The 18,099-nt window shown below is 37.8% G+C and overlaps 1 protein-coding gene across 10 annotated transcripts in view; it reads right to left on the bottom strand.

The window, feature by feature from the left end:
• Positions 1–18,099, bottom strand: part of AKAP7 (A-kinase anchoring protein 7) — a 205,448-nt gene that overhangs the window by 80,041 nt on the left and 107,308 nt on the right. For 8 of the 10 annotated variants that reach the window (XM_079148206.1, XM_079148212.1, XM_079148200.1 and 5 more), the window contains one exon: positions 8,292–8,439. In XM_079148206.1, coding sequence (XP_079004332.1) covers positions 8,292–8,439 — 148 coding nt within the window. Of the gene's footprint in view, positions 1–2,767; positions 2,958–6,868; positions 7,942–8,291; positions 8,440–18,099 lie in introns of those variants that run through there. The other 2 variants (XM_079148207.1, XM_079148208.1) reach the window with 2 other exon arrangements.

Below are 18,099 nucleotides of genomic sequence, written 5' to 3' on the forward strand. Positions count from 1 at the left end.
ACCATATACGCACACACACAGACACACACACACACAAACAGATACACACATAATCTCTTACTTTTGAAATGGGGTGTTAATCACATGCCAATTTAAGGAAGCATTAGGAATAATGTAAATATTTAATAACATAAAATGGGTGTTCTGGTTAGGGAAGTATCAGTATTGTTATAAGTATTCCAATATGACTAGTATTGCTATTAATAACTAGTATTTTTATCACACTGTATGTCAGGCACTGTGCTAAGCACTTTAAAAACATTAATAAATACTACTCATTGCGGTGAAAATCTTACTAAAAGATTATTAGGCAATGTGAGGGGCTAGTTATCAATAACTACTGGCAACTAGAAGGGTGTCCTAATACTAATTTCCTGAAGCTTAATGACTTTGTTCAAAACACAGTTTAACTCCAGGAATTTCATTCACATGGTTTAAATTTTTTTTTTTACTTATAATTCAATATTTACCTTCATATTTTCAAATATGCATTTAAACTGAAGGTTCTAAATATAACTCATGAGATAATTCATTACTGCATCATTCTAGTCCTGACAGTTAAAATTAACACTTAGCACTGCCCCTTAATATGCAGGGTTCCTAAGATGGCTAATAAGTCACAAGGCTTGAAACCAGGCTAATGGAGGGACTTTCAAAATAGCCTGAGCCACAGCTGCCCCTTCATGTTAGCATCCAGATTAACAGCTGATACACCAGTTAAAATACACTGAGCTATCACTAAGATTAATTTCTCAGTTACTTATCTAGAAAATTCTTCTAACTCAAGCAAATATAAAGAAACAACCCAAGAATTCCAATTATCAGCTGCTTTTCATTTTTATTAGGGACATATAACAATGAAATTTTAAATATTTTCTTTTTAGAAGACATGTTTCATTAAAGAAATATAGAAGAGGACAAATAGGTTACAAAAGGAACAAGACTGGCAAATAAAATAGTGTTTAACACATCAGAGGTTCTTCTTGTTCAAGAACATTATACTTTCCAGGCAAAGTGACATAAGTCTCAGTTAAACCATATAGTCTTTGTTTTCTTACTTTTTCCCAGTATCATAACAATAGATCCCCCTTTCACACTTAGAACAAATATGCTATAAGAATAATAAATTATATGGCCACCAAATTTTTGTGTCATCAAGGAAATAATGAAATACACTGTTCCCGGTTCTTATTAAACTACTTCATAATTCTAAACAGAGAAAACTTCCAACTACTAAAAATTCTTAGTAGAAACAAAAGGTACACAGTTCCTTTAGACGCAAACTGTTTTTTCCCTGTGCCCTCTTCTAATATGCTTGAAATAGCTTCATCTTAATCAGTCTAAGATGAAATTTTCTTAATCTCCCTGTCAGCCTGTGCAAAAGAAAACAAGACAAAATTTTTGATCCTGTCCACCACAGAAGAGACATTCCTATATTATAGAATATCAGTTTTCCATAAAAATGATTTTTACATGAGTCATTTCATATAGATATGCTTCTGATCAGTCTGGAAAATTTTTATACTTAACATTGTTACCACAGAATTCTCAAATGAAAATTCATGGGGAAAGAGAAAAAATTAAGAAGAGAGGACACAAACCCATTTGTATTATACAGAGAAAAAGCTACAGAGCCATCAAAATTAATTTCCAGTAAGTTAATTTTACTGGAAGCATATTTTGGAAATATTGATCAAAATTAAATGAAGATAACCATCTAAAAATTACATTTTTCATAGTTTACTTGGACCCATGAACTAAGAAGGAAGTTTTTAAATATTTTGGCCTTAGGACTTCTTTACTCTTAAAAATAACTGATAGTCCCTTCCCCAAAAAGAACTTTCATTTATGTGGTTTATATTTAGAAATATTTACTAAATTCAGAAAATTATGGATAATAATTTGTACAAAGTTTGACAAGCTGAAGTCTCTTCAAGTTTAGTTGTAATGTAGAACCTAAAAACTTATCAATTAATTTTTATACTCTACATTCAAATCTTTTTAGCTGTCTAGAACTCTTGATGGATCTTTTTCTTCATGTGTATCTTTTCTAACATGCATTGGTCATTTAAAAAATATTAATCCACTGAGTTATGGAGATCTTCCAAATCTTGACACAATTTCATTACATAACATCAAAAAACACATTCATTTGCATCACCCTCATCTCATTAGAAAACTCTCCAAGTATGAATTGGCAAAGGACACCAGTAAACTTTGGAGGTGGTGTAAATGGTCAGTATCTTGATCATGACTGTGTTTTCGTGGTGTATTCAGATGTAAAACCTCATCATGTTTTACACTTCAATCTGTATGGGTTTGTTTACAAGTTATACCTCAATAAAAATGATTGTTTACATTTTACTACAAGAGAGTGTGTTAGATAAAAACAAATTGGAAAAATGGAACACTCTGTACTCTTTACCTTTATGTACAAATTTCTTAAAATAAAAAAGTAGGGGAAAGTCTTTACATTTATTTCTGTTTAGTTTAAGCCAAGTTTATGGCAATAGATGAGAGTCTTCCAAAATTCTTATTTTGCTTGAAAGTCAGGATTTCATCATGACTGGTAAATAATGTTAGTTGTACTTGATGTGACAGGTTCACAAAGAAAATGTCTGTTAATACTCAGGTTTGGAAACCATAGTTTGCCTGTCAACTGTTCAAGAAAAAGTGCTCTTGTAAGAAAGCAAGTGTCCACTTCAGTCTGCAGCTTTAACAGTTGCTTGAGCACTTTCTTAAAGTCAACCTTCAGTGTGCCATAGAAATGCTTTGTGAATACTTCCCATCTTCATTTCTCAAAGGTCAGAATGAAATGCAATTAATCATTTTTGCTACTCAGCAAGAACATTCTTATGTGAAACTGCCTTTTTAAAAAACGGTTTATGGTTGGGATATAACTCAGTGTGTAGAGTGCTTGCCTCACATGCACAAGGCCCTGGGTTCAATTCCCAGCACTGCAAAAAAAAAATTATCACTAAAAAATGGGTTTTACCACCCTAAGATTTCATCTCACTCCAATTAGAATGGCTATTATCAAAAACACAAGCAACAATGAGTGTTGGCAAGGATGTGGGGGAAAAGGCATGCTCATACCATTGCTGGTGGAGTTACAAATTGGTGCCAGGACTCTGGAAAGCAGTATGGAGATTCCTCAGAAAACCTGGAATAGACCCACCATTTAACCCAGCTATCCCACTCCTCCATTCATACCCAAATGACTTAAAATCAGCATACTCCAGTAACACAGTCACATCAATGTTTATAGCAACTTAATTCACAAAGTTAGATTGTGGAACCAAGCTAGATGCCAGTCAACAGCTGAATGGATAAAGAAACTGTGGTATATGTACACAATGGAATACTACTCAGCTATAGAGAAGAATAAAATTATGGCATTTGCAAGTAAATGGATGAAGTTGGAAAATATCATGCTAAGTGAAATAAGCCAATACCAAAAAACCAAAGGCCGAATGTTTTCCCTGATAAGTGGATGATTGTACATACCAGGGAGGGTGGCAATGGGGGTAAGAGAAGAATGGAGGAACTTTGGATTGTGTAGAGGGAAATGGAGCAGGAGGGGTTGGGGGAAGGAAGGATAGTGGACTGAGACAGATATTATTACCCTACATACTTGTATGATTACATGAGTGGTGTGAATCTACATCATGCACAACCACAGAAATGAAAAGTTGTACCCCATTTGTGTACAATGAATCAAAATGCAGTCTGTAAAAATAAATAAACAAAGCAAAAAATGGGTTTTAGCCAGGATGGTGGTGTACACCTGTAATCCTGACCATTCCAGGGTCTACAGCAAGAAGGCAACAAGTCTGAGGCCAGCCTGTGCAACTTAGTGAAGTCCTGTCTCAAAATTTAAAAGATTTTAAAAAGGGTTGAAGATGTAGTTCAGTGTTACAGCATCCCTGGGTTCAATCCCCAGTACACAGGAGGAAAATGATATTTTAATTTCAATCAACTCAATTCATACTGACCAAAAATAGTTCTATCCATTTTTCGGCATACTTAATATAATTAATAACCCCAGTGGAAAAGGCAAAAGAATCTTGTATTATTAAAAAAAATAGTTTTGTCCTCATAGACTCTGTAAAGAGTCTAAGGGACCACTAGGGATCAGTGGACCAAATTTTAAGAACTGGTAAACCTAAAGAATATTTTTAAAGAATTTTAAATACACCATAAAAAAGATCCCCACACTCACATACTGAAACCAGGTAAGATCCACAAGGGGCAAGACTCTGGAGCTCTGCCCTGACCCCCAAGGTATGGGGCACTGATGATCAGGATTCCAACGTGACAGCTGAGGGTCCTCAGTCAGAAGGGTCTCCAATAGATCACAAGGGTAACAACCGACACTCTACAGAACACTGTGTGTGATACCAGTACTTTTGGGATACATGTATTCAATAAATTCCTGAGATATTCAAAATTTTTTTATAAAATTGACTTTGCATTAGATGATTTTGCCCCAGTATAAGCTCATGTGCATTTTGAAGGTAGGCTGGGCTAAGCTATGGTTTTCAGTAGTTAGATGCATTAACTGCATTTTCTATTTATGATATTTTCAGTTTACCATGGGTTTATCAGGACACCACCCCATCCTAAGTCTTGAAGCATCAGAAACAATGGTGAGTCTGATTTACCTGACTGTGATCCTTTTCCTGTTCAATCACTAGGTCTGTACAGACCTCTCAGCATCTATCAGAGCCTAGGGTTGGCTGAAACCTTCCCTCCTCCGTGCTGCTTGTGCTACAGTCTAAAATTAAGTGAACGTCTCTCCTTTAGGACTCATTCCTGTATTCTTATGCTGAGTATTAAACTCTATTCTACATCTAACTACTCAGTACATATTCACTGCCTCGGGATGTGTAAATCTGTTCATCTGCTCACCAACTGCTCGTACTCACAAACCTAGCAACCTCCCACTCTAGCTTCCTCAGCTAACCAAACTGTAGGTTCAATTAAGGTTCTTCTTATCACTATTACTGCCTCTGCCCTGCCTCCAACCCGCTGCTTGCCTCCCACTGTAAAGCATGACTATTGCTCTAGAAAGTCTCTTCTCCACTCTCTATCTCTCTGCTCTTTGTTCTTATCCCATTCAGTTGAATTCTCCTATTCCTCATCCCTACACTTTTCTAGAAGCTAAAATTATAAGTTTCTTCCACTGTGTACCACTGAAGTCCCTACTTTTATTGACAAATCCCATTACTCTATTCCTCCTCCCTCTCCATTTCTCATATGCAGCGTTAGCTTCCAGTGACTACATCATCCTTAAGAACTACGTCTTATACTTTTCTATACCCTATAATGCCCAAAAGCACAGTACATACATTGCACCTACTCAATAACATTCACCTAAGTTAAGGGTGAACAATTATATTAAGCCAAAAAGTACTGGTAATTCCCAGAAAACCACTGTTTCTACCTCTGCTTTCAGAAGTTATAAAAAAGTACACTACCCTACAAAAAAAACATCTTCTAAACCTTTCCAAATTCCCCACTATAAGTCATGTCTGACGGCTAAAAGTAAACTAGTCTTTGCAAGCACTGAACTGCTTATCAATCTTACAAAGGTGTCATTTAGTCAATTACTTTACCTAAGGAAATAAGAGTGCAGTGTAGTTGCCTGAGAAAAACTAATTCACCCAAATCAAGAAGCTCACAGAGAACAGCTTTCATAACCCTAGGATATCCTGACCAAACTGTATTTCACTACCGGTTTTCACTAGAAAGAATTGGGTTTTTCACTTTTTTCAGGATTTGAACTTTAGCTGATAAGTGCAGTTAGGTTTGGAAGGAGTTACAGCCCAATGAAAAGTAGGCATAACATCACCCAGGGTTAAGAAAACAGCAAAACCCACATGGGGTTTTCAGGGGGAAACACACAATAAGATGAGCTTTAGGCTGAGAGGTAGCGGGTGGGGCAACAATAATTTTAAAAGCACAAGAGGAGACTATGTGTTCACAAAAAAACAACAAATACAAGATTTTTACAAGGAACTACAGATTTTTACAATGTAAAAAGAACTTTAAAAACTAACTATATTGAAATACTCAGACATGAATAAAGTATCCATGAAGCCAAGTACAGACCAGGGAAGTAGAAAAAAGAATCAACTGGAAATCTTAAAAATGAATCATACAGTCATTCATATCAAGAAGAAGGAGGAGGAGGAGGAGGAGGAGGAGGAGGAGGAGGAGAAGAAGAAGAAGAAGGAAGAAGAAGGAGGAAGAGAAGAAGAAGAAGAGGAAGAGAGGAAGAGGAAGAGGAAGAGAGGAAGAGGAAGAGGAAGAGAGGAAGAGGAAGAGGAGGAGGAGGAAGAGGAAGAGGAAGAGGAAGAGGAAGAGGAAGAGGAAGAGGAAGAGGAAGAAGAAGAAGAAGAAGAAGAAGAAGAAGAAGAAGTCCTAGGGTTGGAAGTGTAGCTCAGAGGTACAGCACTTGCCTAGCATGTGTGAGACCCCTGGGTTCAACCCTGACACTGAAGAAAAAAAAAAAACAGTTGAAAAGAATATCAGTGATTTGGAATCTAGCACTAAGAATGTATCATTAACAAATTAAGAGATAAGGAACATTCAAATGTGATGAAAGCTAAATTCTTTCACTAAAAATTCACATATATTATATATACACAAAGTCTTATGAACAATTTCAGGAAGCTGCTGGAGTCCCTGAAGCTTAACTTCTGCCACAGAATTCTGAATATAAAATACCTTAAAGTCTGAAATCTGTTCTACTCTATTAATACAAACAATAAGATACTAGATCAATCTAGTATTACTCTAAATTATAAAAAAGATAAGAGAAACAAAGAAGCCTAGAGAAATTAGCTACACTAAGGAGAAATTTAAAAACTAAACTGGAGGAGAGAAATGGACAGATGGAATATACAAGGCTGGAACATCAGGATGAGGGCTGAACAGAGCAGAGACCCCCTACTGGCAATTTAGGTGGTATGTGCTATGAGCTGTACAATGCCAATCTCACACTTCGGCAAAATCCTTATCCTCCCTGTTTTCTTAACTAAGAGTGGAAAGGGCGATGAAGTACTACATTCCCTGTCCAGGTTGACCTAAAGTAATCACAGAGAGAAAGAGAAAGCTAACCAAAACCTGTAATACACAAGAAGAATCTAAAAATTTAGATACTTTGCAATGAACCTAAATGGAAATGTTCAGTCCTCCTCAAAATTTGGATGGAAGATAGCTCTCTCAAAAACATGAAAAACCTCCTTAAAATAGACTTGAAATGTTTCAGAATATAAAACCCAAATGACATACGGAATATCTTCTATTTAAGATAGCTAAAATCTTTGGAATGTAAAATGATGACTTCTCTGAAGATCTGTCTTGAGGATTTGGAAATAAATTGTGTCTCTTGAACATTTTTTAAATGCTTTGATAAACTCCAGTACTAAGATTCTTTCAGGCTGTAGATTTATCCATAGGTTTTCTTCAAGTTGAGGTGGAAGGAAATTATCTTGGCTGAGACCTTGAGACATTAAATACATTTATGTATCTTCTTTGAGCTATTTTCATGTTACTTTAAAAGTATATAAATCAGATTGTCTTGAAGTTCACAATTTTATAAGAACAGCGTCTGATTTGAAATAGTACACAACAGAGCAGGCTCCCGTGAAATACATTCACTCTGCAAAAGGTGGGGGGGGGACGGTCTGGCCCTGTTTTGGTTAAAGGGTCTTCATTTAGTGCACCTGGAAACACAATTATGTAGGAATCTGTTTCGTCACTTGCCATCTGACAGAAACATTTATGTATGAGGACAGAAGCATGTATATATAAATTTCAGCTGCTTCTCCAAACATGCTTTCCTTACAGAAGAAACTGAAGTCTTCAATTTTTTCAGGCCACCTACACTTTCTCTTCTCCAAGTGAAACTTTCTTACCTGAGTCATTCTATTCCTAATTAAAAGCAGCAAACATGAAAATGCCTGGTTAGAAATGGTTTGTTTACGTAGGCCTTCACTGGAGAAAATGCTTTCTTCATGGCCATGAAATAAAATTCAACTGAAATGATTTTGAATCAACATTTCAAGACTTCATTATATTTAAAGCACAGACATATAAAGACTATAGGTAGTAAAATCTTGGCTGATATAAATATGAAAAATCCTCTACAAAATTTTCCCTGTTATTACCAAATAAATTTAGAAAAAATGTCATTGGGAAAAACATGATTAATCTTAAATATCTATCAAATAAAGTGATACTAAGGTTAACGATAAAGACAATAATTTTTAAGTGGCACTCACCAATCACAATTGAAGACTCACAATGATAATAACCATCACTTTGTTTCTTCTTCAGCATGGAGCAAAGATCGATGCGAGAGAATGTTTCTTCTCCAAACCTGTGGCTGATAAATTTTTCATACAATTCAGGGTCTATCTTTTTCACTCCCTTGAAATGACAAAACAAAATCACATCAATCAATCAATTCATCCTGGCAGCCAGTTCATATTTATTATAACCTTCTTAGAACCTGATATTACATTTTGGGATACAATACTGCCTACAGGAACTTAAAAATAAATACCACAAAACTATTGTAAAATTGTTAAAGTCTCCCCACCTAGAATGAGTTGTAGTTTAAAAACCATCCATTAAGAATGCTGATTTAAATTTGGCAGCATTCAGAATTTCATATATTCTAAGCCTCAGAACTAACAAAGAATATGTTGAAATTTGAGATACCAAGGACAGAGTAATCACCCACGACAATTGAAAAAAGTAATGTGGATCTTAACATTTTATACTGCGAAAATGTTCTAATAAGATGAATATCATTTTTAAGTTCTCACATAAAAATAACCTAAAATTAAGTTATTTGAATTGGAATGGGGTATAACCTTCTAAGTTCTTTTCTCTCTCTCTCTCCTTATTTTCAGTGTCCTTTCATAGCAGGAACAGGTAATTGTTGAAAAATTGCAAAGAGATATTTTTGGTACCTCGTTAGTGTCCCAAATCATAGGAAATAATGTTTCCATCTCCCCTACACTAGAATGGTCCTGCAGCTCAGCCTCAGAGTCCAAAAATACAGTCTGTGAAATGAAGGTAATTAGAACACATAACTTTCCTTTTTATTGTTTAAAACACATTACAGGGGCTGGGGAGATAGCTCAGTTGATAAAGTGCTTGCCTTGCAAGCACAGGGCCCTGGGTTTGATCCCCAGCACTGCAAAAAATAAATAAATAAATAAATAAATAAATAAATAAATAAATAAATAAATGAAAAACGCATTACAGAAAAAAATTAAATAGGAATACAAAAACATGGATTTTGTTCTGCATTTTATTTTCCTATGTAAATAAAAAGTAAATATTTTCCTTTTCATAGGAATATGGTTGTATCCTGAATACAACCTGATAATCAGCTTTATTTTTTTCAGTAAATATGCCAGGCTAATATTTAATATAGATAAGTAAAATATTTTTGTCTCCATAGAATTCTATCATATGCAACTATCATAATTTATTCATCTAATTCTATGCTGTTGGACATTTCAGCCATTCTTAATTTTCAACATTAAGCTTTTTTTTTATTCCATATTCAAAACTGAGCTCCTGATCTTGACTGCTCCTTTCCCACTTCAGTTAACAGAAACCATTCTAACTGCACAGGCTAATAGCTTGAGGGTCCTCCTTGGGAATCCTCTTTCTCTCAACCCCACTTCCAAACAGTGCTGATTCTTCCTTAAAAATATATTGAATCCTCACCACTCCATTGCTACCTTGGAAAGGGTCATTATGTCTTTCACATGGATTTTCACAATGGCTCCCTGGCTATTTTCCTTCCACTGCCTGCTCAACAGTCAGAGTGATCCCATAAAAACATGCATTAGATTCATTCGCTTCTCCGCTGGAACCTTTTAACGGATTCCCATCTCTCTCAAAGGAAGAGCCCAAGTCCCCCTATCAGCCTACAGTGCTGTTCTGCCTGCTTCTGCACTTTCTGGACCTAGTCTCCCACCACCATCTACCCTCTGCCTCCCTGATCTTCCTACCACTCCCTCAACATACCAGGCCCAAGCCCACCTCAAAGTCTCTGTACTGTCTGCAGCCTGTTCCTGCCCCAAACATTCTCACAATTCATCCTGCCTCTCTTAATTCTTTACTCAAGTATTACTTTCTCAACACAGCCTCTCCCGGATGCCAATTTATTTTGCATTTCCACCCAAGAGGTACTCCTAAATCTTCTCTGCTCTTCTCTCTGCATATAGTTGGCAAACTTTTCTACCATCTACATCTTCTAACACACTATGTAATTTACTTATATTCATTTTTCAGTGTCATTAACTGTGTGTGCCCATTAGAATACAAGCTCCACACAAGGAAGGACTTTTGTCTGATGTTTATTTGCTAAAATAGGACTTCCTGTGCCTGAAAGAGTGCTTAACGTGGAGCAATGCTCAGTAACTGTCACAAGTGCAAAGGACAACAAGGTCTGGTGGAGAGGACAGTTGACAACATCAAACACTGTTCCTTTCAGTCCAAGAAGAATAAAATCAATTTCTCTGATTTGGCAAGTAGGATTCCTTGAGACAGGCATCATAATGCCAAGGAGCAGACAGAATGTGTGAGTCCAAATTCTAGCTCTGCTACTGTCCAGCATTATCTGTCAGATTTTCATCACTGGGATGAAACACCTGAGATAAGTCAACTTAAAAGAGGAAAGGATGTATTCAGCTCATAGTTTTAGATGTTTCAGTCCATAGTAAGTGGCTTTGGGTCTGTGGCAAGGTAAAATGTTATGGTGGGAACATGTGGAGAAGGCCATGTGCTCACCTCTTTGGCTGCTTGGAAGAAAAAAAAGAAAGGAAAAGGCTGGAGTCCAAATATCACCCTTCAGATTACACCCCTAATGACCTAACTTCCTTCCACTAACAGTGCCACCTTCCCAACAGTGCCACCTAGGCTGATGATCAAGCCTTTCAGCATATGGGCCTTTGGGGAACATTTAAGGTCCAAACCCTAATATCAATTATGCAGCTTTGCTTTAGTTTCCTCATCGGTAAAATGAATTTACAATAATACTTATCTCAAAGTACTATGTGAACTAAATCAGTTAATTTATGAAAGTGCTTAAAACAGTGAAATACAATTTTAAAACACCTAAATGCACACCTAGAGCCATTATTATAATTAGTGAACTTTAGGGACTTACAGTTATAAAGTATAGTTGATTATTGTGTAAGTATAATTGATTTATAATATACCACTATACTCTCCATTTCAGTCAAAGTAAGATTTCAGGAACAAAAAAGTTCTCAGTAAATGGAAACTGACCATTCCTTACTACTTATTTCTCATTTAAATGCTTTTTTCATTTTTGTTGGGGTAGGAGCATATAGAAAACTAGTGATAGCTTAAAGAAGGGCCTTGGTTTTCAATATACTGATGCCAGCATTAACTAGCCACTATACTCTCCATTTTTTGGTAAAATGTCCTTTCACTAAAAAAGAAAAGTAGAAACATAAAAATTCCTCTAATCTGCCAGGCTAATTAATTTTAGCAAAAGGTAAATATGAACTATTTTGCAAGAATCCTTCATGGATGACTTCCAACAGGAGTCTTATGGAGTTAGCTTTCATTAGCAAGTGAAATTGAATTAGGACTCATAGCGAAAGCAGTAGTTCAAAAAGCATTAGCCTCAAGGGCACTGAAGTTATATTCCCTAATCAGAAAACATCTTTAATAATAAAGAATCCAGCAATTAATAGCAATGTGCTTTATCTGATATATATTATAACACTAGCATGATCTTTGTTCTCTGGAGAAAGTTTTGCTGAGCAATGTGCTTCTTTTCTAATAAAATCTATCTGAATCAGTCTTATCATTTAACTATTACAGTGTTTTTCTTTCATAATAAAAGGACTATCATTCTGAAAAAATAAGTGAGAGTATCAAAATCAGATATCATTTAGGGTAAGACTAAGAAGGTTCCTATTTTCTTGGGTTATCCATTGGGTTGCTATAATTGTCTCAGATACATCATTTCTTCAGGATAAAAACATTAAAGTTAAAACAGTTGGGCAATGACATTATATTCATGCTCAGTACTTCCAAATTATCCTCTGCTGGATTCCTCACAGACCAGACCCTTTCCAAGGGACCCTATCATTTAAAGATAGATGGAGATATTAACATGTTAGGAGAACTCAAAAAAAAAAATCACAAAAATGGTTAAAGCCAGGGAAAATCTGCCCTGCAAAGGCTAAGACAGTTAAGATTATTTCAAGTGTAGAGAAACAATACGTGCGGTATCTTCAATACCACATGCTAAGAGTTTACAAGCCTGGAATTTTTAATATCCTGGGTGATATAGTACTTCAGATTATTCTTGTCTGAAAACCAATGGGGACAAGGCATAGTTTTAAGGGCTCCACATTTATAACCTACTCAGTATAAGTGACATCAATTATGCAACATAAAACAAAGAAAAAATAGTAAGTTAAATACAGGATACCAGACTTTAAACAATAAATTAGTGGAAAGAAACATCAAAGTTTTCAAGACTGTCTTCATTAACTGTTAGAAACGACTCAAGTTTTACTTCTCTGAGGCTATTTTAGTCACAGTTCAGGGAGAATTATCAGGGATATTCAAAGCTACTTGATAATCTTTGATAAAATATACCATGAAATTATAAGAATTTCACTCATTTTTTTAACCTTTTTATTTAATTTTTATTAGTCCATTAAAATTATACATAATAGTTGGATTCATTGTGACATATTCGTACATGCACCTAAAAAATGTGGTCAATTTCATTCCACAGTACCCCCCTTACCTCCCCTCTTCCCTCTCCCTGGTTCCCTTCCTCTACTCAATTGGTCTCCCTTCTAATGGAATTTCATTCTTGAGTGTAACTTGGCACCCAAGCAAGCAACTTCTAAAAAAAAAAAAAAAAAAATGCCATTGAGAGCATGGTAAGTATTTTTAGAATCATCTGATGGCTGAATCTGATAAATAATGGAAATTATTAACTCAGGAAGCACTCACAACATCATTTACATTTAGTTAAATGATGCACATAATTTAATATGTACCAAAGAGGGTTCAGACTCATATTACCATGCAACCAGCTCTATTTTTAATACAGACAGAACCATGAAATATAAAAATTCACATTATCTAACAATCTGAAAGAAAAAATCTTTTATTAACAGTTTTGAAAGATAAAATACATATTATTCATCTTTAATTTATATGACAAAGTTGTGGTCAGAACAGTGAAATACTAATTTCATTAAGAAGATTTAGTTTTTTTGTTATAGATGATGATTTCTTTTTGTTACTTATTATCTTGTAATAATCACAACTTATATAAATAGGTGGTACATCAAATAAAGAAATCATCTACTGATAATAAGCTTGGCATTCCTGGGTCTCTAGTGCATTTTCCAATAGTTTATTCCTGTCATGCAAGTAGCTATAAAAGAAGCATGCATTTCCTGTGATGATGACTAGAAATCCAAATTAAGAATGTAAATTAAGAGCCAAACCAAACGGCTTGTCCTTTGGGCATTAGCTGGCTAATGAGGAGTAATCATATACACTTATTTTCATAAGTGGAAAGGCTGTATTTCCTTAGTGGTATGTTGGTTAAAACATTATAATAATTTTTAGTGGTAACTATTCATAGTGAAGATTTATATATTAGTACTCAAAATCATAAAAACATTACCTGTTGACATGGCGCTTAAAGGCAACTCTCCTTTAAAATTCTTCAGGACCCCATCACCTCTTTACATAACTATATCTTTTGCTGTGACTTGCACTATTTCATCCACCTTCCTCTTGACATGCCACACCTGATTACCTCCAGGTCAGGTGTAATCTTTCCTCAGCTCCTTTCCGTTAGGAAAACTGAGGCCCCTCCCATGAAGAGTCAGTTCTACCCAAGCTTGCTCTTGACAGGAGTAGAAAGAGTTGAATCCTCATGGCACCTCAAGATCACCTCATGTGGTGATCTTGAATCCAGAGTCCAGCACCCTGGAACTGCCTGCAACCTTTTCTTCCTGCCATTCTGGGCTGGTCCCCCCACTGAATGCTCCCACTTCATACCTGGTGGAGGTTCTGACATCTTGCCTAGTGCCTGTCAGTAAGTTTACAGATGGAAAACCAAGGAGGAATGAAAAATAGAAGAGACACTTGTATTTCAGTATTTTGGACCAACTGAGAAAAAGCCTTCCATTATCTTATAATACCACAGCATTTACTAAGTACAAAAACTGTTCTAAAAACTTTTATTAATTCAGCTAATAATCCCAATAACCCTGTGAGATTGGTATTATTCTTAAAAAGAATCACAGAGAATTAGGTCACTTACCCAAAGGATACAGCTAGTAAGAGATGGAAGTTGGACTCAGATTCAGGATAAGTGGAGAATTCAGATAAATTGAAAGGAAACAGAATGATAATATTCAAGCTCTTCACTATTTGCTTTGAAATACTGACATTCTAAAATAATTAACCATTCTTAAGATATAATCCTAATGGCAGCCTAAAGGGTGGCTGCATTTCATGTTGCTCCAGGACTCAGGATTCAAAAGAGGAGATATTGAGGCACTTGGGACCAACACAAAGCAGCCTGGTGACTCTCTCCCGTTGGGGAGGCGTCCTGGATGGGACGGTGGTCCCAGAACACAGGGAACTTTGTGAAGTATAGCTGCCGGCGAGACGCCCCTCCCCCCGCTGGAGCAGTGAACTCGGGACAGCTGGGAGCACCGTAAAGGAGGCCGATCAGCACAGCGCTGGGACTCGGAGCAACCACTGGGGCTCCGGCGGCTGCCCAGGGGAGGAGAGCGAGGAGAGCTGTGTGGACTCAGAACACCGGGGCCTGCCCTGAGGAGGAGGAGGAGGAACGTGGCCACTTGGATTCGGAGTGACTGCACCAGAGCTACAGGCAGTTGCCAGAGGAGAAGCTGCGCGGAGAGCTGTTTGGACTCAGAACGACTGCTTCTGAACACCCGGGCCTGCCCTGAGGACGAGGAGGACGAAGAGGAGCGCGGCCGCTTGGATTCGGGGTGACTACACCAGAGCTACAGGCGGTTGCCAGAGAAGGGGCTGTGTGGCGAGCTGTTTGGACTCAGACCACTTCTGAACACCGGGGCCTGCCCGGAGGAGGAGGAGGAGGAGGAAGAGGAGGAGGAGCACGGCGGGTCCTTTGGACTCGCAGTGACTGCATTAGAGCTCCAGGCGGCTGCTCAGAGGAGAAGGCGAGTGGTGAGTTGTTTGGACTTAAAGTGACAGCTCCTGAACACAGGGGGGCTGCCTGGAGGAGAAGCGTGGTGAGTCGCTTGGTCTTGAGTGGCCGCACCAGAGCTCCGGGCGGTTGCCCAGAGGACCCGTGCAGCGGGTCACGTGGATTCAGAGCCACTCAGAGTGACCGCTCCTGAACACCCGGGGGGTTATCTAGAGAAGGAGGAGGAACGGGGAGGGTCACTTCGACTCGGAGTGATTGATTGCCCAGGGCTACGGGTGGTTGGTGGGAGAAGGAGGCACGAAGTGAGTTTCTTGGACTCCTAGTGACCGCACCAGAATACTGGGTGGCAGTCTGGAGGAAGAGGCCTGTGGCGGGTCTCTGGGACTCAGAGCGATTGTTCGCGGCCCCAGGTGGCTGTTCAGAGGAGGGGTCGCATAGCCAGGCGATTAGGTGCAGAGCAGGGTCCCAGGATCTAGGAGGCTTCTGGGTGGAAGAGCCGCACAGAGACAGGCTTAGGGCGGAGCGAAGGTTCCAGGCCTGCGGGCAGATTCTCTGAGGAGGGGCAGCCTAAGGAGATTCACCTGCGAAGGGTGAGGCTCAAAGGCACAGGAGGTAGGGCCGGGCCCCTGGGAACTTTGCAGAGGAAGGCAGCCCAGCCCAGGCGGTAGCTGTAAATTGAGGGGAACCTCTAGGAGGGAACTGACCAGCGAGACCTCCCCATCGGGTGAGTCTTCCCTGACGGGTGAGGTTTCCACACAAGGACGGTAAAACCAGAGACTCAGGCCCAAACAGGCCTTGCCTCAGCCTGCAGCCTAGGTCCCCTTTGGATGACCATTGGTCAACAAGTGGAGGCACCTCTGCCCACTAGCAGGGATTATACCCCACCTGAAGGCCGCCACTCCTAGAGAGGCAGCTTCCTTGTGGAGCACCACATTATCAACTTCATCCAAGACTTCAGCCTACTGAAGGCTAAGGGGGGATATATATAGAAATCTTCAGGGACATTGTAAGTCAATAGAGGAAATCTGCAATATCTCAGCGGTCCACTGATACCTCAACAATATGAGAAAACAAGGAAAGAAAATGCTGCACACAAATCTAGATGTTACATCAATAAAACCCAATGACAGCATGGCAGAAGAAATGACAGAAAAGGAGTTCAGAATGTACATAATTAAAATGATCAGAGAAGCAAACGATGAGATGAAAGAGCAAATGCAAGCATTGAATGATCGCACCAATCGACAGTTAAAAGAGCAAATACAGGAAGGAAAAGAGCATTTCAATAATGAGTTAGAGATATTGAAAAAAAACCAAAGAGAAATCCTTGACATGAAGGAAACAATAAACCAAATTAAGAACTCCATAGAAAGCATATACAATAGGATAGAACACCTGGAAGACACAACCTCAGACATTGAAGACAAAATATTTAACCTTGAAAACAAAGTTGAACAAACAGAGAAGATGGTAAGAAATCATGAACAGAATCTACAAGAACTATGGATATCATGAAAAGGCCAAATTTAAGAATTATTGGGATTGAGGAAGGCCTAGAGAAACAAGCCAAAGGAATGAACAATTTATTCAATGAAATAATATCAGAAAATTTCCCAAATCTGAAGAATGAAATGGAAAATCAAGTTCAAGAGGCTTATAGGACTCCAAATACACAAAATTACAACAGACCCACACCAAGGCACATTATTATGAAAATACCTAACATACAAAATAAAGACAGAATTTTAAAGGCTGTGAGAGAAAAGAACCAAATTACATTCAGGGGGAAACCAATACGGATAACAGAAGATTTTTCAATCTAGACCCTAAAAGCTAGAAGGGCCTGGAACACCATTTTTCAAGCCCTGAAAGAAAATGGATGCCAACCAAGAATCTTATACCCAGCAAAACTTACCTTCAAATTTGATGATGAAATAAAATCCTTCCATGATAAACAAAAGATAAAAGAATTTACAAAAAGAAAGCCAGCATTAGAGAACATTCTCAGCAAAATATTCCATGAGGAAGAGATGAAAAACAAAGAAGCAAATCAACAAAGGGAGGAATTATCCTAAAGGAATTGTCAAATAAAGGAGGAAACAAGCTGTGTCAAACAAATAAATAAACAAAATTTAAAAAATGAACCAAATGACCGGGAAACCAAATCATTTCTCTATAATAACCCTGAATGTCAATGGCCTGAATTCATTAATCAAAAGACATAGACTGGCAGACTGGATTAAAAAGAAAGATCCAACAATATGTTGCCTGCAAGAGACTCACCTCACAGAAAAAGATACCCATAGACTAAAGGTGAAAGGATGGGGAAAAACATACCATGCACATGGACTCAGCAAAAAAGCTGGAGTATCCATCCTCATTTCCGATAATGTGGACTTCAAGCCAAAGTTAGTCAGAAGGGATAAAGAAGGACATTTCATACTGCTTAAGGGAAGCATAAATCAGCAAGATATAACAATCATAAACATCTATGCCCCAAACAGTGGCTCATCCATGTATGTCAAACAAATCCTTCTCAATTTCAGAAACCAAATAGACCATAACACAATAATACTAGGTGATTTTAACACGCCTCTCTCACCACTGGACGGATCTTCCAGACAAAAATTGAACAAGGAAACCATAGATCTCAATAACACAATCAATAATTTAGACTTAACGGACATTTATAGAATATACCATCCAACCAAGAGTGAATACACTTTCTTCTCAGCAGCACATGGATCCTTCTCTAAAATAGACCATATATTAGGCCACAAAGCTAATGTTAGCAAATACAAGAAGATAGAGACACTATCTTATATTCTATCAGATCATAATGGATTGAAGTT

Source organism: Sciurus vulgaris, assembly GCF_902686455.1.
Source record: "Sciurus vulgaris genome assembly, chromosome: 7".
Taxonomy (NCBI): Eukaryota; Metazoa; Chordata; class Mammalia; order Rodentia; family Sciuridae; genus Sciurus; species Sciurus vulgaris.